Source organism: Rhododendron vialii, chromosome 6a, assembly GCF_030253575.1.
Source record: "Rhododendron vialii isolate Sample 1 chromosome 6a, ASM3025357v1".
NCBI lineage: Eukaryota > Viridiplantae > Streptophyta > Magnoliopsida > Ericales > Ericaceae > Rhododendron > Rhododendron vialii.
In genome coordinates this window covers 11,309,982-11,334,909 of record NC_080562.1, presented here as the reverse complement: position 1 = coordinate 11,334,909, position 24,928 = coordinate 11,309,982, and the positions used below count along the sequence as shown (strand labels likewise).

The 24,928-nt window shown below is 38.1% G+C and overlaps 3 protein-coding genes across 8 annotated transcripts; all 3 read right to left on the bottom strand.

The window, feature by feature from the left end:
- Nucleotides 1-272: 272 nt before the first annotated feature.
- On the bottom strand, nt 273-2,589 carry LOC131331427 (blue copper protein-like). Its single transcript, XM_058365357.1, has 2 exons — nt 2,357-2,589; nt 273-879 (listed from the first exon to the last, which is right to left on the bottom strand). The coding sequence occupies exons 1-2, from the start codon at nt 2,526-2,528 to the stop codon at nt 482-484; spliced, it is 570 nt and encodes a 189-aa protein (XP_058221340.1). The 5' UTR covers nt 2,529-2,589; the 3' UTR covers nt 273-481.
- A 4,390-nt stretch (nt 2,590-6,979) lies between these two features.
- LOC131331424 (28 kDa ribonucleoprotein, chloroplastic) lies at nt 6,980-11,782 on the bottom strand. Of its 6 annotated transcripts, none has more exons than XR_009201385.1 (6): nt 11,213-11,782; nt 10,968-11,072; nt 10,095-10,382; nt 9,614-9,795; nt 7,356-7,488; nt 6,980-7,209 (listed from the first exon to the last, which is right to left on the bottom strand). XR_009201385.1 is itself a non-coding variant. In XM_058365352.1 (5 exons), exons 1-4 carry the CDS (start codon nt 11,651-11,653, stop codon nt 9,655-9,657), a joined length of 975 nt encoding a protein of 324 aa, XP_058221335.1. In that variant the 5' UTR covers nt 11,654-11,782; the 3' UTR covers nt 6,980-7,209; nt 9,614-9,654. The 6 variants fall into 6 exon arrangements, 4 of the variants coding, with proteins under 4 accessions (XP_058221335.1, XP_058221336.1, XP_058221337.1 ...); XR_009201386.1 differs by having other exon boundaries at nt 7,356-7,478; XM_058365352.1 differs by lacking the exon at nt 7,356-7,488.
- Nucleotides 11,783-19,525: 7,743 nt separating this feature from the next.
- LOC131331423 (uncharacterized) lies at nt 19,526-24,433 on the bottom strand. The gene is made up of 7 exons (XM_058365350.1): nt 24,023-24,433; nt 23,660-23,932; nt 20,429-20,589; nt 20,224-20,329; nt 20,022-20,144; nt 19,776-19,909; nt 19,526-19,640 (listed from the first exon to the last, which is right to left on the bottom strand). The coding sequence occupies exons 1-7, from the start codon at nt 24,212-24,214 to the stop codon at nt 19,547-19,549; spliced, it is 1,083 nt and encodes a 360-aa protein (XP_058221333.1). The 5' UTR covers nt 24,215-24,433; the 3' UTR covers nt 19,526-19,546.
- Nucleotides 24,434-24,928: the final 495 nt, after the last annotated feature.

Here is a 24,928-nt window from a genome sequence, read left to right as displayed (position 1 = left end):
GAAAATCTACATTTTAACTAAAATGAGGACCTCCTCATGGGGGACAGACTGACTATATATAATTATAAAAGACGTGCAAATTTTGGATTAAACAATAGAGTATTTGAATGCATAATTTTCAATTCGATCTTCGCACAAAATAATTTGAAAAGATTCATGAATTAGAGCATTACAAAAAATGATACTCGACAATACTTTATTTTTGAATCATAAAAATCACCTCCTCGCCTTTTTATAAGAGAGATAAACTTTACAAGCACAGAGGGTGGGTGTAATCATAAGAAATAACCTACTCCAATCATTATAGCAGAAATAGAATAATCTCGATACAAGCGGAGAGACAAGAAGAGCAACATGGAGAGAGAGAGAGAGAGAGAGAGAGAGAGAGAGAGAGAGAGAGAGAGAGAGAGAGAGAGAGAGAGAGAGAGAGAGAGAGCACTGCCTCTATCCTGGCTAAAGCTTATATGCACCCTAGCCAAAATTACGAAAGAACTACAAACTTAAACAATGCAACCCAAGTAATCAGCATGGCCACAAGAGGGGAGAGACTTCCAGCCGAAGATGCCATGGTACCGGTTGTTGGCGTCGTGGTGGTGGTTGGCGTCGTGGTGGTGGTGGTTGGGGGAGTCGGTGTTGCGGACGACGGTGTTGTGGTGGTGGCTCCGCCTCCGGCGGCAGCTGCAGCGACAGTGACTGATAGCTTCATGCCACTAGTGCAGTGACCAGCAACGCCACAGATGAAGTAATGTGTGCCGGCTGTAGTGAGAGGGACGGTGGTGGCGCCGCTGCTGTCTGTGTTGATTGCGTTACCCGCGGTGCAAGAGCTGTAGTCGCTTGAACTTACTTCGTCCACTGTGTGCCCACTTGGATAGTTGAACACTACCCAAATTTTAATAAAAAATAAAACTAAATCAGATATGCCAATTAAAAAAAAAAAAAATTAGATTAGCAGTTATGGAACAAGTAAGAGTTCTCTAGTAGGAAGCTAAGCTAAAATGGTGAACGCAGAAAACCAAAATTAAAACAGAATTCGCATGAAGAAGATGTAAAATTTAGTATTGGGGGCTGAAGTGATACTTGGTAATAGTTGAGGCAAGGGTTACGCAAAAGTGATCGATCATAAAACACTGTAGATATATATCACCACGGATCCCGTAAGGGACTACCGTGCGGACCTCCCCTTTTTTGAACAAATTTTGATAATTCGAGCCGTTCAAAGTGTGCAGAACGTGATTTTAAGGGCATCCACGAAAAATCAGCAAAAAAAATAACCGGGAATGGCTTGATTCAATAAAAACTACTCCGATCAAACCATTCCCGGTCTTTTTTTTGCTGATTTTTACGGATATCATAAAAATCACGTTCTGATCACTTTGAGCAGTTCAAATCATCGAAATTTGCTCGGTAAGGGGAGGTCTACACGGTAGCAGCGTCCGGGATCCCTTACGGGTTCGGGACTGTATAATATATAGACGCACAAAAGTGAACCTCACTAACCAAAGAAAAGGTGGAGTGGCACAAGAACTGCCTCTTGATTTATGCCTTTACACGCGAGCGAGTGTTTGTGTGCGGCGGCGATAACAATACCACTAACAAATCTTTTGAACTCTTATCCAGCCCTGTATTTCCCATGGCCTATTTTATAAGTATTTGTGTCCCCACGTCAATTGGATAGGTATAAGATAAGTTATAAGTGTCTCTCCTGTGCTCCTCTTGTAACCGGGACATCCGTAATTGTGTCTCAAACTTTTTGAAAATGATTAAGAAACCACATTTTTCATCACAGTATAAACTGCCACCTCTCATTTGAAACGGACATGCAGTCTTGCGGGAGATATGGTTGATATAGAAGTTTTAAATAGTGGTAGCAAACAGTGTACGTAAAAGACAGCAGGAGCTAGAATTAAATAATACGCGTCGAGAATCAAGCGAGAAGTCATGAACTACTTTTACGAAACAATTTTGTCTGCAGGACTTAAAGTGATTGTAGCGATCAAGTATTGGCCGCGGCGACACTGAAGCGAAATTGGTCATTTCTTCTGGTAACAAAACTAGCTATCAGTTGTGCTATGAGGGTGTGGGATAATTAAAATGCAATTATGCTATCAACAAACACAAAAAACATGCTCATACTCGTGCAAGCCCCTAAATTTGCATGCAATCATGTTACAGACACGTCTTTCGACTACTTTCCAAACACTCCTCTCTCACAAGTAGCGGAGCTCGAAGATGTGTGGAGTTCATAAATATGTGAGAGAGGAGTGTAGTGGCCGAGAGGCGTGCCCCAACATTTCCGATTTACGTGAGTGTGTGTGTTCATAGCAATTTTCTTAAGAACATGTATATATGTATATACCGAGGCTGTCACCAACTGCGAAAGTCTTCCCACTAGCCCAACTTTGGTAATTAGAACCGATAATCCATCCATTTGAGTCCCCCACCTTGTAAACCGTTGCCAAACACGGCACAGCTGCTGAACACAGGACCAAGAAAATACACACTACTCCGGCTTCATATCCACTTGCCATTGTTTTGTTTTTTAGAGAGAGAGAGAGAGAGAGAGAGAGAGGGGGGGGGGGGTTTGATATCACAAATGGGAATTGGGGAAGCGGGAATCCTTAAATAGTGGTATAAAGGGAATATGGGGTAAGTAACTGTTTGGTTGAGAAAATCAACTTAATTCCCGCTGAAGTGTTCAAAAGGCCGGGGTGTAGAATGACTCAATTTTTAAAAAAGTATTATGTTACCATAATTTTTTAGATTTTATTTTATTTTCCTGTTTCCTCAATTTGTTTAGATTTTTAGTCACGAAGCTTGTAGCCTATAAAGGCATATTAAGGCAATATTTTGATACAAGGTAGGTTTTTGACAATTTACTTTCCTAACATTGAGAATCAATTTCACCATGTATCAGCAGGGGGAGTGCTATAATACACACCTCTTATTTGAATGTATATCATATGCACCTTCATTGAAACACACCAAAATATTATGATTCCCAAAATGTTATGAATCTATTACTAAAAAGTTACGAATCATATAGATGAAAAGTTACGAATTTTTAGTATAAAAGTTGCAACATGAAATAAAATATTACGAATGACCGGTCCTACAAGTAATTTTTTATGAGGTGGTACAATATGAACTACGCAATAGATGCATATGGTAAACATTTTTAGAGGGGTGTGTATTAAAGACTTTCCCATCAGCAGAGGGTCACTTGAAATTGGGACCGTTCGTATCCCTGCTCCATAAAAATTGGCAACACTTAAAAAAAAGTTCGAAATTGAAACTCGGATGGGAGCAAACCTTCTAATTCTCATTATCTTGTTAAAGCATCTTATCATACCTTGGGGATGACTTCAATCAGACTCTGTACCTAATGCTCAGCAGTGCTCCCCAGAGTGGTTGGCTGCTGCCATTTCCTTTTTTTTATTTAGTTTTTCTTTTGTTGGTTTTATTAGGGGACATGGTTGTTGAAAAAGGGTTTATTCCTATAATTATGATGATGTTTTAGGACCTGTGGATTTTGCAAAACTGAACAGCTGTGTAAAAAGGCATAAAGGGTTCAAAGATGCTCTTGCAAATGCTTTTAAAATAAGCAAAAGAGGAGTCAATTATTCCTCCAGGGAACTGTTTGATGAGAATGAAATGAATGCTACCATAATACAATAGTCAAACTCGAATGATTATGAAGCAGAAACAGAATTTAATAGATGGGGGTGTTTCCAATAGGAAATAAGTTGAAAAGAAATTTTATTGTTGTTGACAAGTGATCATTAGTTGTTTTTACTAATCAATAAGTTGTTGAAAAATATTTAGTAATTTTCACTAATCAATAAGTTGTAGATAGGTATGTGAATGAAAAATATCAAATTGTTTGCAGTTTGCACTAGTCAATAAATTGCTGTCAAATGTCAAGTTATTTCAACTAACTAATAACTTATTGATTAGTGTGAACAACTTGGTAAAAATGCCATATGTTATTACTGAAAAATGTTAGTCAAAACATGACCCAATGAAGTACTGTAAAACCAGCTTACATAATTAGGTTATCGAGTTGAACCAATTAGGTTACAAAGGTGATTGCTTGGAGAGCATGAAGCAAAATGGATGCATTTTGGATAGCCGTGGATTTGAAATCAAACTAGACAGTTGATGTTGTTCTTTAGTGAGAATGGGCGTGTTTGCGATAGCTGTGGATGCAAAATCTTAAATTTTAGCTTCATATTCTGCTGTAGATTTTAAATTCCCAATTGAAGTCGAAGTAGAGAAACATGTTAATTTGTTGCAGCTGTGAGATTATGTGGATTTCATTCTTTTTTTGAGAATTTGTGTTGCAGAATTCCAAAAACTACCCAAACCTGGTTTGAAATTTTGAGAATTTCATTCATTTTAAAACTTTTCAAAATTTGGGAATCGTTATTTAGAATTTTTGTCAAACACTCCAAAATTAATTTTGGAAAGTTAGAAAATCTCAAAATCTGAAAAAATAAAAAATAAAAAAATTCTCGCAAACACGCACAATAGCTTAAATCTAGATTTGGTAGTTTATATCGGAAATTTTGTACTCCCGTAGTCCCAAAAGATTTGTCCGTCCCAAAATATCTATGAACGAAATCGAATTCAGAATTTTAGATATCAATACTCATAAAAGTAACTACATTACCTAATAATAACTTACATCTATTCTCTTTCAAACACAATTATGGTTGTTTTTTTCTCTTCCCTAAAAACCTTGGGCTAAGATTTAGAAGTTAGTATTTCAGCTAAAAACTCAAAGTTTTTTTGCACTTTGAAGTTTTGAGAAAGAAATGAGAACAATGGTGTTTGTCTAATTCTTCAACATCCTCGTATGAAAGCCTCTCTCTGGGTCAGAAATTGATAATTCTTCTACCTATGGGGTCCGTAGTTGGTTGGGGCTGTTGGGGTAATCCATTGGGTTCAGCCAACTGCTCCCAGTTCTCATTTGTGACCAACTCTACTCCGTCCCAATCCTCTAATTAGTTCAAAAGCCAGCCAGCCAGTACTCTCCATGCTATTGGCTATTGCTATTGGTCTTCTCCCCTTTCTTTTTCAGACTCTCTATTTTTATGTGATATGATTCATATGTTGCCAACGGGCTTATAGTCCGATGACACTTCCTCATCTCTTCCACATGGAAGGTGAGAGTTTGATTTTCGCCAAGAGCGCGAGTGTTTGGTAAGGTGGTGGATATCCTTTTGGCTTGCCCCACCTGTATGCCACTTAGCAGTACGCATTCCTCATCCCCTTAAGAGTAGGCTAAACATCTATCGAGCTGTTTTTTTTTTTACAAAGTAGTAGTGAATTAGGTTATTTACAAGATCCAAGGATTGTATGTGCTGAAGGAGCAAAAGTCATAAATTTCCAAACAAGAAATAGATGTATCTTGGCATATAGTAAATGCATATGGTTACAAGAACTTGACATCCGAACAGATGATAGTGAAACCCAAAGCCACAAGCACAGGCTTCATGTATTGGTAGTGCACATATAGGTGGAAGGCAAAAACAAAAAACAAAATCTGGACCATACATTTGTATAATCACTCTTACCAGTAAAAATCTCTAAGCAAATCAGCACAATTAATCACAGCAATGGATGATCCAGATTTAAACTATCTCATCCAGTCCAAATTAAGGACTAGAGAAGAGTATCCAATTCCCTTTGTTAATGTCATTTCATTCTTTCATTGACACATTTCATTTTCCTAATTAGGTACTCCATTATTAGGACGATTGTGACTAAAATTTGTGCCAACAAATAGGGGAACCCTTTTCTTCTCTTAACCTAATTTTTAGGTAGAGTTTCAACATTCACCCACATTTTCTTACTTTTTCTGGTTTTCCACTCTCAGAGAAAGCAGGACTAATTTAACATTCTAAAAGTACGAATGGTGCATTTAAAATCCTCAACAAACAAATGGAACCTCGTCGATTTTCTTTCATGTATCTATCTTCTTTCTCTTTTGTTCTGAACACCGAGACTCTATTACATCACGAGAAACAGAAAAGCAGATATGCAACGGTTGAGAGATATAGCTTTACAGCAAGAAAAATATGAAGGACTCCAATTTTCATCGGAGCATAAGAGTACTGGAAAAAAAAAACACACGATAAACTAAGGAGTTGTTTGATAACCTGAATTCAGTACTTAAAAATTGAATCAATTAAGTAATAAATGATTCAAAAGGTTTGATAACCACATTTTACATTATTTAACAAATTAAGTGCTACTTAAAATATAGGCTAAAAAGTTGAAAAAAATTAAGTTCGAGCTATTTAATTCTGGCTGAATTTTTGTGTGCTTGTATTCAATCACCATACCACCTTCACAACCACTCACACCACCACCACCACTCCACCACCACCATCACCTCCAGCACTCCACTACCACTTCACCACCATCACCATCAATTAATCCACCACTGCCACCCCCACTCCAGCCCACCACCACATCGCCGCCGCCACTACCACGCCACCGCCACTGCCGCCACCACCACCACCACCATAATGCCACCATTGCACAACCACCACTCACCACCACCGCTGCTTCCACCACTCCACCACCACCACCACAACCACACCGCCGCCGCCACACCACCATTAATTGCACAACCACCAATCCATCGCCACCATTCACTGCCACCATTACATCACCATCACTCCAACGCCACCCCCACCATTACACCACCACTCTCACTCCATTCCCACCCTCACCACGTCGCTACCACCACCACCAACCCATCACCACCACAATCACCACTCCACCATTACCATAAATATATTGTGACCATTAGTAAATTAAGTGAAAATCGAAAGTAAAATTAATTCATCATTTTTTTAATTCAGTACTTAATATATTTATCAAACGATTTTTCAGCTTAAAAAATTCAGCATTCAGTACTTAATTTTTCAGCTTTCAGTTTCATTTTCAGTTTTATCAAACAACCCCTATGTAAGAAGCCATTTTTCCATTTCAAGCCTTCCAGGTAACCCAACAGAGCAACAAGCAGGTTCGGAAACAATAGAGGAAAGCTAGAGGTATGATCACAAAATTGAAGGTACAGCTTCACTGAGCGTAAAGTTTCCGGCGTAGTGAAATTCGATAACTGGTGTGATTCTTCTCATCTCCTCTCATGAGTTCGGAAGTACCAACCCATACTACATTTCTAGTGGGTCTCAAACGCTGTAAAAGAGGGTAGACCAAAGTGAAACGCGAAATGAAGTATGTATATTGTATAAACCATTTAAACCAAGTTCTACAAAGCAAAATATTAATAAAGCCAATACACATATTTTTGATAAGTAAAAGTGAAGCCAATGAGCTCTTACCTTGGTAGGTACGCCTCCCTCACTGGAGGCCTGGTTTGAGCCCCGCGAGGGGCGGTTTGGGGTTAAGGGCTATGGACAGCCTTTGAACGCCTACGGACTAACAAACTAATACCCCGCTAACCCCTGCTAATGTCTACAATATCGGCAAAAAATAGAAGTAAAGCCAATGCACTATAAATAACTTCAGCAATGCGATCCATGACAGAAGCGTAAATGATAGAGAAGTTAGAAGCAAACAGTAGGGAACTCAGCGTGAAACTAGAATCTTCTAAACATTTTGTTCCACCGAAAGATGACTACCATTTTCTTAGTAATCCACGAGTGACAACCACTACGCATCACAGATATGCTGCCATCTTCCGATTGGAAGAGGAAGCTCTTACAAGAACATAAGCTCAGCAGTCAGCACACTGCACACAAGCCCCCGTAACTTCGTCTAAAATACAGGATGCTCTTGTCCATCTTATCTAAAACAAAACAACATCCATTCCTCCTCCAGAGAGCAGATGTGCGCGCGCGCGCACATCATCTAAATATCCAAAATCATATAGAAAGAAGCAATACGTGCTCGTAAACTTTCTTAAAAAAACACAAATATGTCACATGTACTCACTTTTTTTGAAGCATGAAAATGAAAAAGCCTACCCATTCAGAAGCTGAAACCACTTCAATACACAAATACAAATTTTATGTTTGATATTTCATTATGTGTAATTACATTATAAGTAGTCTATTATCTATCAGTTGACGCCCTCCTACTAACCAATTCCATCTTCTTCTTTTTTTGATAGGCACCAATTCTATCTTAATTACCATGGGTCAACTGCAATGCTATGAAGCACAGGTACATACGATACTGCATTAAAATATGGGTATGTCAATACGGCTAATTCTAAAAAAGTTGGGTAACAGGTGCAACTAGGTTGCGTCCTTTAAAAGTATTTTTATACTTAGAAGAAATGCATTATGGATGACAATTTGAAAATTGACAACAATTTACCGATTTACGGCACAGGGTACAAAACAAAATTAACCTCATTATGCAAAGAAATTACACACCAATGCTTAGTTCTAAAAGCATGATAAGCGTAATAAGAAATCTCATCAAGCTAACTCGTATAAAAGATTTATCATCCTGACCGGGTACAGCTCTAGCATGTACTTTGTACTTTTGGGTTATGGAAAAAAATTAAAGGGAAAAACGATTGCGCATGCATTTAATACACCTGTGCGCATCTAGAAGTACCATGTCTGTATACCAACACTCAATAAGTAGTCAGCATGGGTGTGACATTTTTTTAAGTACCCATGCTTCATAACTCGAATGACAAGAATACCTTATGTAGTTGCGTAACTTTTATTGTGTACGGGACGATCGATGAGTTCCATAAATTGAATTTTGTATTTATATCGGCGTTACTAGCAAGGCTTCTCATTATACTCCTTCAAGTGTTGTGGTTTCCATACCCAAGGGGTTGGTCTGGTGGTTAAGGCTTGGGACTTAGGGGTTTGCTCCCTCCTAAATCTTAGATTTGAAACCTCTCAAGTGCTATCAAGTATCAACTCTTATTGGACCATCCAATACGGGAACTTTGCTCTAGCTTTAATTAGGGCCCCGCTAGTGGACAGTGGGATTGGTCCTCCAAGGATTAGTTGAGGTCCAAGTAAGCTCACCCGGACACCCTAAGACATCCACCTACAAGACTTTGAAAATTTTATTGCTCATTTGTTCGAATCCTTTTCACATTTCACAGCCCTTATGTCTAGGCTGATGTTATCAAGGCAGAGAAGAGAGCCTTTCACCGAGGGTAACAAATACAGCTCCAATGTCACAAAATGGATAAAAACAGAAGAAGTAGAGACGTTTCTTTTCCAGACTTACAAATGTAAGAAGTCAGAACCAAAGGACTTGATTATCAATATGGATAAGCATCTACAAAATTGTTTTCGAGCACTACTTTCCACTGTTGGCTAGCACCTAGCCTTGTAAATAAATTATGAATTTCTGTACTAGTCAACCTATTGTTATTGAGGTTGACAATGCAAAATTAAGTTGCATCCAAGACTTCACCATGCAGTCAATCTAGGTAAAGTAAGTACTCCTTCAGAAACTCTATTATCAATTTCACTTACATAAAAAAAAATACACCATGATAACAGCCAATGAATCAAAACTAGAGGAAAGTCCACTGAGGTAAATCGAATGTCATCTAGGTTTTCGCTTATGCAAACTGAACGTGACATTATGAAAATCATACCAAGAGGAAGAAAACTTCATTGCCACCCAAAAGATACACCATCAAGCCGCATCAGCTTCTTCTGACCGTTCAGTGTTAGGGTTCAAGGTTGTTGAGGCACTCTCTAATAGGATGGTTGCCTTTGTCCCTTGTCTCAAAAATCTTTTACTATTTGCTACTCGAATTCGCCTTCCCATGAACAACTGCGAAACAATAACTCCTCAGAAAACACCAGGTAAAATATTCCAAGTATTTAACTGACAATCCAACAGGCACGCAGGGTTCGTTTGGTTTGCTTGCTTATTTTCTTATTGCTCAAAAATAAGCCATAAGCAAATAAGTTTGTTTCTCGAGCTTGGTTGCTTAATTTCTTGGGAAGATAATACACACGCAATCAGCAAATACGTAATCCCAACCAAACGGCCCCTAGATAAGCATGCCAACAAATGGAATCACCAATGTACATAATTCACTTGGCAGAGTCAACAAAACCCCAAATTACCTTTCCTTGAAAAGCAGAAAGTGCTGCCTCAGCCTCCTGCTTGGTATAGAAGGAAACAAATCCATACCCAGCTGACCTTCTCGGCTTCTCATGAAATATAACATCTGCAGAAACAGCATTGCCATTTTCAGAATTGAAAAACTCCTTCAGATCTTTGGCTCTTGCCTGATATGGCAAATTTGCAACAAATAAGTTGTGAATTGGTGCCGGCTTGGGCTTCTGGGCAACAGGATTAGTTTTCTCCTTTGGCTTTGCCCAGTCAAGCTTTAAAATTCGACCCTCAAATTCCTAAAAAGAACACATCAACAAACCAAACTTCAGCTTACTACCATGATAACACAGAAATCCCTCAAGTGAATAGTAGTAGAAAGCTTCTCCATTTCTTGCCAAATCCTGGCATTGCCAAATCTTCTGCCTAATTTGGCACAAGGTTTGACAATGCCATTTTTGCCACATCATCCTCAGCTGTTATGGCCAAATCTAAGAGATATATAGCTAGTTGGCTACCAAAATGTTTTGCAAAAACCTGGCATTTAGGCGCTCTAGCATGCAAAAGTATAGCTTTGGCATTGCCATTTTGGCAGTGAATAGATGGAGTTAGTCCTACAAGGTTAGCATTTCAAGAGGAATTCCATTGATTTAAAAGCAGAAACTACATTGGTAATAGGTTTTCTAAAGCAAAAGGGAATACTTCCACCAAAATGCTAGGCACACCTCCAAGTTTACATTCATTCTTACGTTCTCTCACAAGTTATGGTGAGACCCTCAAGAGAAGGTTGTGGGCCCTACCATCACTTGTGAGAGAGGACGTAAGAATGGATGTAAACTTGAATGTGTCCCAAGCACTTCTCAAATCAAAGCCAATATTCTTACATAGGATTGCAGGTTGTTGAGAGCTGACAAAGCTTCCTCGTGTGAGCCCATAGTAACGAAAGCCAATCCCCTGTTCGTAGCCCTTTTCTTGTTATAAATCGAGAGCTTTTTAATTTAATCCCACAAACAAAAAAGAAAAAGACAAAAAGCAAAGACCCAAAATCAGAACAACAAAAATAAACATAAACCAGAAAGAGAAACCAGCATAATAGAAACAAATTCACCAAAAAAAAATAGAAACAAACTTCTATGTCCACAACGGTGCCGTATTTCTCAAATAGAGAACGAACGTCATCGACAGTGCTCGTCCATGGCATGTTTTGGGCGAGTACTTTGGTCTGAGTGGCTTCATCAACTTCTGCTTCTTCATCTTCTCCTTCAGAGAGATGGGGCTGGGTTGACTCGGTTAATTCTGGGGTTTCAATGGTAGCTTGGGATTGGGTTGAAGATGAGGAGGCACTGAAGATAAAAGGGTTGCTGGGTTTATGGGTTTTGAGGGGAAGTATGTGGGAGAGAGGAAATGAGGAAGTAGAGAGAGAAAGAATGGAGAGATGAGGGAAGGGGTTGGTGGTAAATTGGGGGGCTTTGGGGAGAGAGGATAAGGGGTTTGTTTGGGGGAATTGTAGTAATTGTTGGGTAGAGAATTGAGAGGATGTTGGACAGTATGGAAGGCGAACAGGCGCCATTGAAACGAAACTGAGGAAGAAAGTGAGAGAATTCTAGATTTTTGTTTAGGGTCCTGTCCTGGTTATTTTAGAGCGCCGTTCTGGATAAGGGAGCTATGGATAATTTCCCACGCTTTTGGGGGCCGGGCAAGCAGTGAAGTGAAAATGTGATTCGTTTTTGCTCTCAATTATTGCATTACGATGGCACCTTGAATTTTTGCTCTCGTAAATTTTAATATTATGAAATTTGATTTAAAGACGCCTTCACTCAAAGCACAACACAGGTGAATCGACGACCTTCAAGGATTTCATGATGATTATGAGGAGTTGGCTTTATTTTCTTTTTTCTTTTTTCAAAAAAAAAAAAATGCTTTGTTTGTATTGCGCCCCGAATTTCCCAAACACGAGCGGAAGAGAATTCTTGACTTATGTTGCGAAGAAATAATGCTCGTTTGTATTTATTTAAACTTGGACAGCCGGGACTTGCTTTTTAAAGATTTTAGAGTCACCACTTACCATAAAAACAGGTGAGTTAATCACCTCTATATACAAAAAGATTATATTTAGCAAGCGTATTGCTTTCGAAAAAATGGTTTTGCTTTGCCGTGCCAGAAAGTGACTCTTTATGGCTTGCGAAAACAGAAATTGGGTTCGGAGATTTACCGTTATGTGTAAGGAAGTCATAAAATAGAGCGCTTTTACAACACCTTAGCCTGCCCTTTCGGTACTAACTTCTCGATATTAACCTTTTTAAGAAAATAAGTTATCCTTGGCTTCGTGGGAGACAGAAGACAGGAAATGCACTAACAAATAAGGTTAATGCGATGAGATATGTCAGAATTTAAATAAAATGCCTCAATAATTCGATAAAGCTAGAATTTTGATAGCAGGCAAGAGGGAGCCCATCTCAACGATACTGCGTCCTCAATTTATATCACTGAATCGAAATATACTAGGCTCCGCTTTATCAAATTACCAAAGATAGCAAAACTAGCATTTTGAGGCTCTAGATAAAGGGGGATCGATGATCGCTCAAACCGTACCCAAGTCCAATACCCCGTTTGCTTCAAAATGCTAATTAGGCTATTTAACGTATTGCATTCTAAAAGCAAGACATCGTGGCGGTTGACTTAGCAGCTTACTTACCTAACCTCGACGCTCGCGATCTTTGAATGAAGGGAAAGACTACAATACACACCCCTTATTTGGGTGTATATCATATGCACCCCTCAAAATATTATGAATTTTAGAAAATAAGTTATGAATCGTATTGCTAAAAAGTTACGAATCGTATAAAGGTTACGAGATATACCAAAATGTTATAAATCATAATGAAAAATATTACGAATCGTACTGCTGAAAAGTTATGAATTCTAGAACAAAAGTTACGAAACACTCTAAAATGTTATGAATGAACCACAAAATAGGTGCATATGGTACATTCTTTTAAAGGGTGTGTATTGTAGACTTTCCCTTGAAGGAATACTAATGTTGTTAAGTTTTGATAATAAGCTAAGCAGGTCGAGACTGACACGACAATAGGAGCCCGAACTCAATCGGGGGTTGTCTACGACAGCCCTAACACGCGAAGCTTATTGCCAGAAGGCTAGCGATATTACCGAATTTTGAAAAAGGTTTTTAAAAAAAAAAAAACTAAAATAAAAGAAGGAGAAGAAAGAGAATGCTGCTTTTATTGCTTGGCCGGGCAGAACCCTGGCTATAACTGCTACATTTTGCTCCCTTCGTGCAGAGATTACAACAACAGCTTAGGGCATCTGCACCTCCCTCGTTAAACCCCACTTCTTGTTAAAGTAACGAGTAAATGTTCGAAATTGATGCAGCATCAGACTCGCTTGAGGCTTGCTACTAATTACAATCGCTACAGTCACTCTTTGTTTGAAACGAGCTCCTGTTTACTTGCTACCTATTTCTTTAATGTTTTACTTTTTCATTTGAAACTTCTCTGCCTATCATGAGCTGCCACAATACCAATGCCTAGAGCTTACAAAATCAGGTGGGATGGTTTTCAGATAAAAATAAAATATTTTATTGAGGTAGTTTTTGGATAAAGAGTCCGGTGTAGTAGACATTATAAAAAATGGTTAGCTAAAGTAATAAAGTGAGTTTTTAAGGTGTAATTTGATCCAAAATTTGAAGAGATTAGTGCGGATGCTCTTAGGAAAGCTGCTAGTGGGGCTGCCTAAACTAAAATATATAGAGCTGAGGATCGTAATGGTGAGGTTCGTATCGCTTGATTGCTGTCAGATAAAAAGCCGAATGGTGGCGCTGCCGCTTTAGCTATGTGATGGTACTAACGAAGTGTTCCGAGTGTCGTGGGACGTGCTTTTTGCCGATGCTGATATTGCTATGCTTTGATAGTGTGGTGTTAATGCCCGTGTTGTCGTCAGAGTTATTGTGCTCCGGTTTGTTATTTAGATGTTGCTATGCTCAGGTTGTTGCCGATGTGTTGATGCCATCGTTGATTATTAATGCCGTGCCGTTGTTCGAATGTCGATGCCATGCCGAATGTTAATGCCGTGCGGCCCGTGCCGCTGAATATTGCCGTGCCATTTGAAATATTCTCGAGGCTTGCTTGGGGCCTTTGAATATTGCCGTGCCGTTAAAATATTTTCGAGGCTTGCGGGAGCGCTCGAATATTGCCGTGCCATTGAATTTTGGGATTTTAAAAGACTTTCGATCATTGCCTATGCTGGAGTTCTTCGGACTTGTAACCGCTTGTTGGAGCACTCGATAGAGCGATTTTTGTCATGCGAGGGTATTTTTGCCATTTGTTGTTGACCTGCAGCGAGGCTAAAAATATAGGAAAATCCTATGTGTACCGACCATTTTTGGACCGAAACCGTACCGACGGCCGCGCGCGGCCGTCTCCGGCCACCGGACGGCCGATCCGAGCCGTCCAAAAATTTTAAAAAAAAAAACCGAGGGGCCCAACGCGGGAATCAACGTCATCCGATGTGTGTAAGGTGCTTGATCTAAACACCCTATTTTTCGTGTATACATATATACACGAAAAATAGGGTGTTTAGATCAAGCACCCTACACACATCGGATGACGTTGATTCCCGCGTTGGGCCCCTCGGTTTTTTTTTTTTAAATTTTTGGACGGCTCGGATCGGCCGTCCGGTGGCCGGAGACGGCCGCGCGCGGCCGTCGGTACGGTTTCGGTCCAAAATGGTCGGTGTATATAGCAGTACTCAAAAATATATATTCAGGTGGTGGGGCAAAATGGGGTGTCAACAGCTTGGTTTTGAGTTTTCTAAAAAAAGATTGATGTAAAGAGTGGTAATGAGGAGTCCGGCTCATCTCCAATCTTGGCCCGTAAAAATTTCTTACGATCTCGCGTCAATGATCGAAACAGTTCTTTTTGATCTTCTCGCTGAGAACAAGTATGCCAAAAATCAAGTTTATTGGACATCATTAGATACGATTTTGGAATACATTATCTTGCAAAATATAAGATTACAACACTGGAACAAAACCCCTTTCTAAAATTTTTGAAATATACATTTGTTTCGAAATCATATCAAACGATAATTGATCAAATTGATTTTTGGCATGCTTGATGCTTTCAGGGAATTAAAAATTATGAACAGTCCCAATCATCAATGTAACGACCCAAATTTTCGACCCAATTTTTTTTTTCTAAATATAATATTATTAAAATTATTTTTCTTAATGCAATTCTTTTAAAAAAAAAAAATACAATTATCCATGCAATATATATATATGCATTCTTTTTAAATTTTTCCTGCATACACATGCGTGTATGCACACTCCTTCCTCACCTCAAACTCCTTCCGTCTCCTACTCAGTCTCTACTTCCTCCCTAACCCTAAAACCAAGCCAAATTCGTTCATTCCAAATCCCATGAACCCAACCTTATTAAATTCACTCTTATTCTCTTCCACCAAAATTTTCCTATAAATACCCCACCCCATTGACCCACGAAATTTACACCACAATATTCCTCACGCCCCACCAGTCCAAAAGAGAGAGAAAACCCATAGAAACCCAAGCTCCAAACAATGGAGTTTTAGAGAGAAAAGGAAAGAGAGAGAAAAGTGGGTTTCGTACCAAGACCCAACCAAAACTCAATCCGACCATTCCAATCTCTTCCTACTACTCCTAGCATCACCAAGCATCGTCCAATTTGGTTCCAAAGTCTCCCGATCAAAAAAAAATCGAAGTCTTCTTTCTCAAATTTCAAGATTCGTTTTTAAATCAATTCGATCCGATTAAAGGTACTATAATCCTATCCAGCCTTTTCTCTAAGTATATTAAGTGTTTATATGCTTAACCCTATGTCCCGAACGAAAAAATATAGTTTATCGCGCGTTTTCTGCCGTATTTACCAATATGATATTATTTTTGAGCCCAACACTTTATTTGTAATTATTTATGAAGAAAATGACCCTTATGATATTTATTTTACAACCTGTCTGATATTAATGTTATAACAAACTACTGACTTGATATTATTTTCTTACAATATAATATCAACTTAATATAAAACGTATTAATTATATCAGTTTAATTTATCTGGTAGATTAAGTTGGTTTTAAACGTTTCGAAACAACTTTGCGATCTTCCGAACATCGTTTATGGCGCCCGAACTATTTTCCTAGACTTTTCACACCTCAAGGATCATAAATTGTTAAGATCATATTTTTTTTATTTAATTATCTATTTATTTAATTATTTATTAGTTATCTATCAAAGTTTACAAACGAAAAATCTTTGCGACCTTCTAAACAACGTTTTAACACCCAAACTAATTTTTCCTAGACTTCTTGCATCTCAAAGATGATATCTAGTTAAATTAATATTTTTTTTATTTAATTTACTATTTATTGTTATTTCTTTAGCGTTTCAAATCAAAAATTCTTTACGACCTTATAAACCTTATTTTAAATGCCCGAATAATTTGATTTCGACTCTCTATATTCTGAAGATGAAATTTTGTTAACCGTAACATATTTTAATTTGTAAATTATTTATTATCTATTTACTTCACTTTCGGCCACTTTATTTAACGTCTTTATTTAAATTAATTCCGTGACCCTCCGAACCCAACTTTTGACATTCCACTGGTTGCGTAGGACCTTTAGGACTCTTATTTAGGTCATGATAAATATTTTAATATTTTTATCTAATTAATGTATTTTATTCATTTTTAATTAATCTATTATCTTAGAATTAATTAATAAGAGCCCTGAAATTTTTTTCTTTTAATTCATTTTAAAACTCTTACTTTATTATTGACATTGTGACCATACAAGATTAAGGACAACGGTCCGTTCATAATAAGTTGCATGATTTTATTGTTTATTAATTGTTTTTAAATTATTATTGATTGGTTGTATATTGCATCGATACTTGATTTGAATGCTAGATTGGACCCTAGAGACATGGGGTGGTATTGTGAAATAGAATTCATCTAGACGATGCTAGATAATAAACTGGAAAGTTTTTATTTTTAGATTGCTTGCAGGCGGATTTTGGTGATTGTGATGAGATTTGTGATGAAAATAAAACTGGCGGGTGTCCAGTGATGAATTGATATACTGGCGGGTGTCCAGTGGTGATTGTGATGTGGTTTGTGAAGTGGTACATAAGATAAGCGAACCCTAGTCGTGATTCAGGCATGATAAGCTTTCCCCTTGTTGTAGTTATTGGGATGCATACTCGGTACATAACTTAGATTCATCTGCGACAGCAAAGGGAAGTGATCTCATGGGACCGAGCATGGCTAGCGGTTGGGGAGGAAAGATCCCGCGGAGGAGATCTTTGATTACACGACAAGTTAATGGATAGTAATAAACTGGTTTATGTGGAATAAACTCTGTATTGCTTTTTCGCACTACTATTATCCTGTTGCTTGCTAGCTGTAAAGTAAGAGGGGTGGTTGGGTTGGATTATTCTACTGGGTGATTTATCACTCACGGATACGTCTGTATCCTGGCAAATCGTTTGCTTCGGCGATCAATTTGCCAGTGGGCGCAGGATTCAATGAAGAGAATTCAAAGATGTTGCAGTTCAACACGGAAAGAATATCAGGAACGAAGATCGAGTATGTTTCGGATTTGTATCGAACCTAGAGTCAGCTCTGAAATTAATGTATTTTGAATCAGTAAATTTATCTTGTGACTGTAATAGCTAAACTTTATTTTGAAAAATTATATTTATTTAGCAAATTTTCTTAAGATTTTATTTTATTTTGCTTCCGAAAAGTCGGGGCGTTACAATTAAAGTGTGATTGAAAAAGTTTTTTTCAAGCCGGAATTGGAGAGAGTGTTTTCTCCAATCAATTTAAAGGGATTGGAGAAGAGCCAAACTCGGTAATGAGTGGAGAGAGATAGATAGAGAAATTTATTTAGAACAATGTAAAGAGTAAATTTTTTTCTCAAAACTTATAAAAGAATTCCTTTTGTATGTCTTAATTTGTTTTCTTTTTCTTTTTCTGAAGTTTGTTCTAGTTTTAAATATTGACATCTTTTAATTTAATTTATTAAGATTTTAATGATTTCAAAATTTTGTTTAATTAAATTAATTAAAATTTATTAAACAAGATCCATATAGTGGTAAAAAGTATTATTATTAATTTTTTATTCAGTTGGAATAAAGACAATGGAAAAACAAACTGGTAATAGTGTATCCTAATTTAGTACTAGTAATTTAGACCATCAATTTTGTTAATCTCAATATATTTACTTCATCGGGTATCAAATGGAGTATTTATCTCAAGAATTACATTATCTTCAAAAAATAATGTACAATTAAAATCATGACTATTCATTTTGGACGAGACATAAAGTAAGATATACTATTTCTGTTCAAAAAAGATTATCTGCTATACGAAATAAGATTTAAATAGAATGCATTATTGTCCAAAGAAATTTAATTTTTTTTTTTTATCAATTTAAAGAACTCATGATTGTCTAGTAAACTGTAGGAAGAATTTTGAATTCTTTTCAATAAAATGCATTTTTTCCAAATTCTCATTTTGATATGGCTACAATTTGTAGTCGTACAATTGCGATGTCGTTGCACCGTTACCAAAAAAAACATGAAAAAAAAAAAAGAATACATCTTAGAGCATCTTCAATGGATCTTATCTCCATTTTGAAAACCAAATTTCTCTATTGAGGGGAGATTTTGTGATTTACCTCTTCTTTTCTTCAACTTTTTGTACTTCATTTATGGAGGAATTTTGAAGAAATCCATCGTCTCTAAAATCGACCTTTTTAGAGATTTGGAGCTTTTGGGTCTCTATGTTTGGAGACACAAAAGTACTTTTGGATCTCTAAATCTCTAAAAAAAAAAAAAAAAAAAAAACCAATGTCCCTCCAAGATTCCAAATGAGAGATTTGGCAAGAAATTCTAATCATTTCTCTTATTTTCTCTTCAAATTCCTCAATCCAAAAGGGCAGTAGGAAAACTAGTCCGGTAGGACCACCCGTACCAACATGAATGCAAATGAATTCCTCAAAAAATGACAACTTTTGCCTTCAAGTCTGTGTTGAAATAAAAGGATCACTCCATTCATGACATGATAGAAATGGAAGGACAAGATGGTAAGCAGGAGCATATCATTAGCATCTATACCATCTTCCCCAACTTCCTAAAGAGCTACATTTAGAACAAGAGCACTTATCATTGTATCTGTAATGCTTGGAAGTGCAAAAACAAATTGAGAGAAGGAAGTAATCTATTAACCATATGATCCAAGCTGCAAATTGGGAACACATTTACCAGGCAATGTTCAACAACCAGAAAGAAAAGAAAGCATAACCTACATAATATGACTGAAATATTATCCGCCATGGGTATCCATTGAGCAGACAATTCAGCAGATGTTCATAAACGATGCAATTAGAAACCAAAACATTCACGTTAAAGGTGTTGTAGAGAAAAACTGTTTCCGAGTGAAATCATTCTTTTGCACAAATCATGTGGTTCCAACCGAATGTGATTTCTTTCCAATGCCCTATATAAGAGGTTACCAAGAAAAGTAACATTTAGGATACAACATTTACCTAAGGATGGAAATTCACAGAAAAAAAAATGAAAAAGACAAAAAGAAAAGAAGTTGGAGCAAACAAAAACTAATTCCTATTTTTACTTCTTGTGCATTCTGGACTCTGGGGAGTTATGTAGCAAGGGTGACAGAGGCTTTCTTGGCGAATCACCATCACCAAAATTGATTTTCCCCTCAATTGGGCTACTCGTCAGGGGGCTAGTTTTCCGCTTGTTCCCCTGCACAGATGCCAAGTAAATCATGTTACCACTGTTTTTAGCGTGCCAAGCCCAAAAAAACAACAGAAAAATTAAAAATAAAATGCCAAACGATCAATTCTATCCTTCTCACCTTCGCAGAAGCGCTACCAGTGCGTTTTTCACTGGAACCAGGGTGGCACCTTTCTTTCTGGTGCCGCAACAACCTTTTATTCTCCTTGTGCAATACTTCGTTTTCCTCAAACAACACTTTCACCTAAGCACATCAAAGAAAACAGTTTGTCAATTGGTAATGCGCCATAAATAGAATAAATAATCGACCACGTACTACTTACCTCCTCTTCTGCTCTAGCGAGATTAAACCTCAGATGTTCCTTATCATTCTCTAGAGTCTTGACTTCAGCAGCCAGTGCCAGAATTTTCCGAGTTGAAGGCCTTAGACTGGAAAACAAATACGAATAAAATATTCAGTAAACAGTTGATAAGTATTTGCAGGCAAGTGCTGCTATGATGCGTCCAATCACCAGAGAAGCATCTCACCTATTCCAGGTATTGAGCAACTTTTGGCACACATCTACTCCACTATTTGCCTGTAAAAAGGCATGTGCAGTTGATGTAACTTCGTCATTACCAACCATGCTTGTTATGAGTGACTCAAGTAGAAGTTGTTCCACTGCAGAACCTTCTCTGGAAGAATCAACCTTTCAACAAGAGGAAAACAAAGTTCAAATAATCATCAGCCCCCACTTATTGTTGGATTAAACCACCAGTTTTGCAGAAGTTAATAGCAAAGCATCAACCAAGGTAAAGGTAAAAAGGAATAGGAGAAGAACTGGGTTCACTACCTTAATGTGGACCACCAGTTTATTCAAGAATCAAGTTCATGACTCACATACAAACGTTCATATATAAGTAACCTAACAATATTTAGCGTCAGCTCTGTATAGAATCAAAGCATGCACAGTAGCAGCATTCCATTGTCAACTGAGAAAGTGACGAGAACTAAAAAGTGAACAAAAGAAGCACAAGATTCAATTGTCTGATGGTTCATAAGAATCAAACCAGTCTGGATAAAGAAGAAATTGTGTTAGTGAAATTTTTTTTTTCCATATCATTAAAATCGTAAAATTTCCTGTAGAATTACAACAAAAGAGGTCCCGCATTGAGATAGTTTAGAAGGGACCAAAACCCTCCTACTTCTAGAGCTCGCAGAAGCCTGAATTGTCTCCTCACCTCTCATTTTTTATAAGAAAATACATCCAAAAGCACCTAAAACACCCTGTGTGTTGGCAAGACACCAACACCACCCTATTGGGCTCAGCCCGATAGACACCTAAACCCAAAAGAGGCTCAGCCCGATAGACACCTAAACCCAAAAGATGCCCAACCCTATCCCTAATCCAGTCTCAGCCGCCGCCACAGAAATAAAACAGATCACCATCGACGCCGCCATCGTCGCCGCTGCCGATGACGCCCCAGTCTGCCTGCCTGACTGCCTAAAACCAGAGTTCTACAACCAGAGAAACTGATCCTGTTCCTAAAAACACAGACGCGCCCCTTGACCTGCACCCCCAATCTCTAGGTGTTAGTGATAACCACCTAGAGATTGCGTTCTTACAAGATTAACAGTTTCATACACTTGTATCACACCGATACATTATGATTTGCGAATGAAATTTGTTACCCAGAGAGAGAGAGAGAGAGAGAGAGAGAGGGAGTAAAGTTCATTTGCAAGGAATTGCATGATTCCAGAGGTAAGCTTCAACTAAAAAATGCAGTTGCTATTGAAAATCAAAGTTCCATTTTCCCAAAGAGACAGCCGAGTTCATAATTTTCTCCACCAATTCGTCTTATACCTGTTGTCTGCTAGAAATCAAAGACAATTAACTACAAGAAGTTCAAGATATATAGTTTCACACTACAGTTACACAAAATAATGTTTTCTGACGCTGCCTGATGACAATTCACATGTTACCTATTTCTAACATCCATGAAAATCTAGAGGAACGGACTGAAATATCATAAACTCCTCCCTAACCACTTCTAAAACTTAACACTATGAAATAACCTGCCAAATGCCACTTCGCACCAACCAATAACAGTAGATCGTATGAGGCTTCTAAGAGAAAGAAAGTAAAAATAACAGGACTTCATCTACTGTGTAAGCTCATGCAAATCACACATGCCAGAAAATTTAAACCTATTCGTGGTTTCGTTGGTCACATATAACAGATTTTGGCACTTATCCAATTAGTTCTCTCGTGAAATGAAGATCTGACCTGGAAGTGAATCTTGGGAAAGAAGAAAAACAGAACCAACTCTGTGGGTCAACCAATGGGCTGACCGGTTCCAATGTTGCTGTTAGAAGACTAGAAACTAGCTTCTGATGGGCAAGGATGAACCATGTGGTCCTGATATGGAACTGGAGTATCAGTAATTTCCGCAAACTACACGGAAAGCCATCCGACTATTTCAAGTTACTTTTTCACAAATTAGGAACTAATTATTTCAGTGACGGTACCTCCATTTGGAGCAGATATTATAATGACTGAAAAGTATGAAAGCAGTGGGGTTTGTGTTGAATAATGTTACCAAAGAAGATGTTGATTAAGCTATTGTCTAAAACTTCACAAAAAATGAGATCAAACTTCACAAGGGATGTTGATTAAGCTAATACACCTCTCCTCCCTTCTCCCTGCAACCACCACCGCCACTTTCCTTTTCTTGCCCACTAGAACTTCCCTTGTACTCATCCCATGATTGAACCCACGCGGTGAACTTTTTTCCCTCCTTGTCGCTCTTCCTCTCTCCTACTATATTTTGAGCTCCATTGTAATGGCTACTTATGTTGGTGACTTGGATGATGTCATTGTAATTGGTAACTTACGACATACATTCATCTTTCACTTAAATTTTAAGATTCGCTACATTGCCATTATTTGCCCTCGTTTCTGATATGTGGCTATACATTAATGCACAACTCTAGCAAGCAACAAAACTAGCAATATCTGATTCAAACGTCTTTGAGTTCTAAGTTGTACAGTTCAGAAAAGCTTTTACTTCTTTCCTCCTTGATTCCTGAACCTTTTTGCAAATACAACATGAACACTAGATTAATCAAAATTAAAACCGGACAAGCTACAATTATAAACTAAGCAATTGTCTACTGGTTGTGTAGTATTGGGTTCGAGCTAATGGAGCAGTAGCCCTAGAACTTAGAAGTAACCTAATTCACTAACCCACTAACATCCTACACATAGAAAAGAAAGACGAAGAGAGATTTGCATTGCTGATCTTCCTATTTGCTGTCTATATAAATGCATGCATATATTCGTGCTGGCTTTTTAAATTGTATGTTTTGATTTAAGCATTTGCCAAAAAATACTTTATCAGCAAAACCCCCATCCTTAACTAATTTGAATTCCTCTTTCAAGCTCTCAAGATACGGGTCCACCTGAGGATGCTGTCAGAAGGAGTCCTCCCACAATTTCACACCTTTTCTCTTTCCCACAACAAGAAATCGAATTGGTATATGTTTGCAGTGGGTGCTTCTGAGGTGAATTGGACGATTAACTTGGACGGAAATTGCGACCATGCAGTTTTAGTCCAGGGCCATGGATTTATATACTTGGTTTTGGATGTCGGGTGTTAACAAGTATAGCCATCCTAGATTATAGCCAAGTCAACACTAATCTACTGATGGAAATTGAAGAGTTATCTACTGCAAGGAAATAAAATCGAAAATGAAACGTAAATGTGATAGTTATTTACCGACTGCATCTCGCACTGATGTTTGTAAAATTGCAATTCATCCACCACTCTCCTCAACTCTCCCTCCAACTCGTGCACCCGAACCTCGGCCTCCTTAGCACGTTCATCCGCCTCGTTTCCAAAATCCATCAATGCTTCCCTATCGTGGTCGTACAACGAGCACTCGTTCTCCCACCTCCGACACTGCCCCAAGAGGCTCTCGCATTCCTTTGCGAGTTTCTGGTTTTCCTCCACAAACTTCTTCAACGCTTGCGCGTTCATACATGATTCAGCCTAAGTACAATTAAAAATTATATATATCATCAAAGGACTCACAAAACCCTAATTAAAATCTCCGGTGAAAACAGATGAAATTTTACGAACCCTAGAGCGGTCGATGACGTCATCTTTCTCCTTGAGCCTGGTCTGGAGGTAGAGGCACTGTTGGCGGAGACGGTTGCAGGCCGCTTCGGAGGCGTTGAGTTTGGACTCGAGAGTTTGCGTGGATACGGGAAGGCCGAGGGCGTGTTCGATGGACTCCTTGATGTAGTCGTCGATTTCTTGGGACAGATCCATTTTTGCTTGATGTTCGAAACCCTAGAAGTCGACTGCGAGTAGAGACCAGAGAGAGAGAGCCCCAGAGGTTGAAAGAGATTAGGGAAGAAACAAGTTCGCGATGACTGGAAATCGAGAGCGAGCGAGAGAGAGAGAGAGAGAGAGAGAGAGAGAGAGAGAGAGAATAAGGGATTTGGTCTGAATTGTGAAGAGAGAGGAAACAAGGGTTTTGGTATTAATGGAGTACTTCGAGTTTCTATTTTGGGGGTTTGGAATTGGGAGCGCTAGCCGTTACGAGTTCACCAATTTCAAATGGATGGCGTGGGCCGCTAATGACCCGGGTTTCGGAACGACCCACATTCTTTTTTCCTTTTTAAATCCCATCTGTCTCGAATTTTTTATTTTGTCAATCGATGGAAAGATTATTTATAGAGATTAAATTATTTACACTGTCGATGTAAATATTTGTTTTCATCAATTTAATTATATTGCGTCACATCGTCATATTCTATTAATTTCACCATTGTTTTGACGACGTAACACAATATTTATAATGCCGGTGTATATAATTTATTCTCTTATTTATATGTGTATGAAGTACATAGTACTATTAACTCACGACACTACATTAACTATGAGAGTCTAGAAGAGGAACAAGAACAACTCAATCAATACAAAAAATAAGTCTATCATAGGAACGAATAAAATAAAGAAAGGAAAACACATATGAGAGAA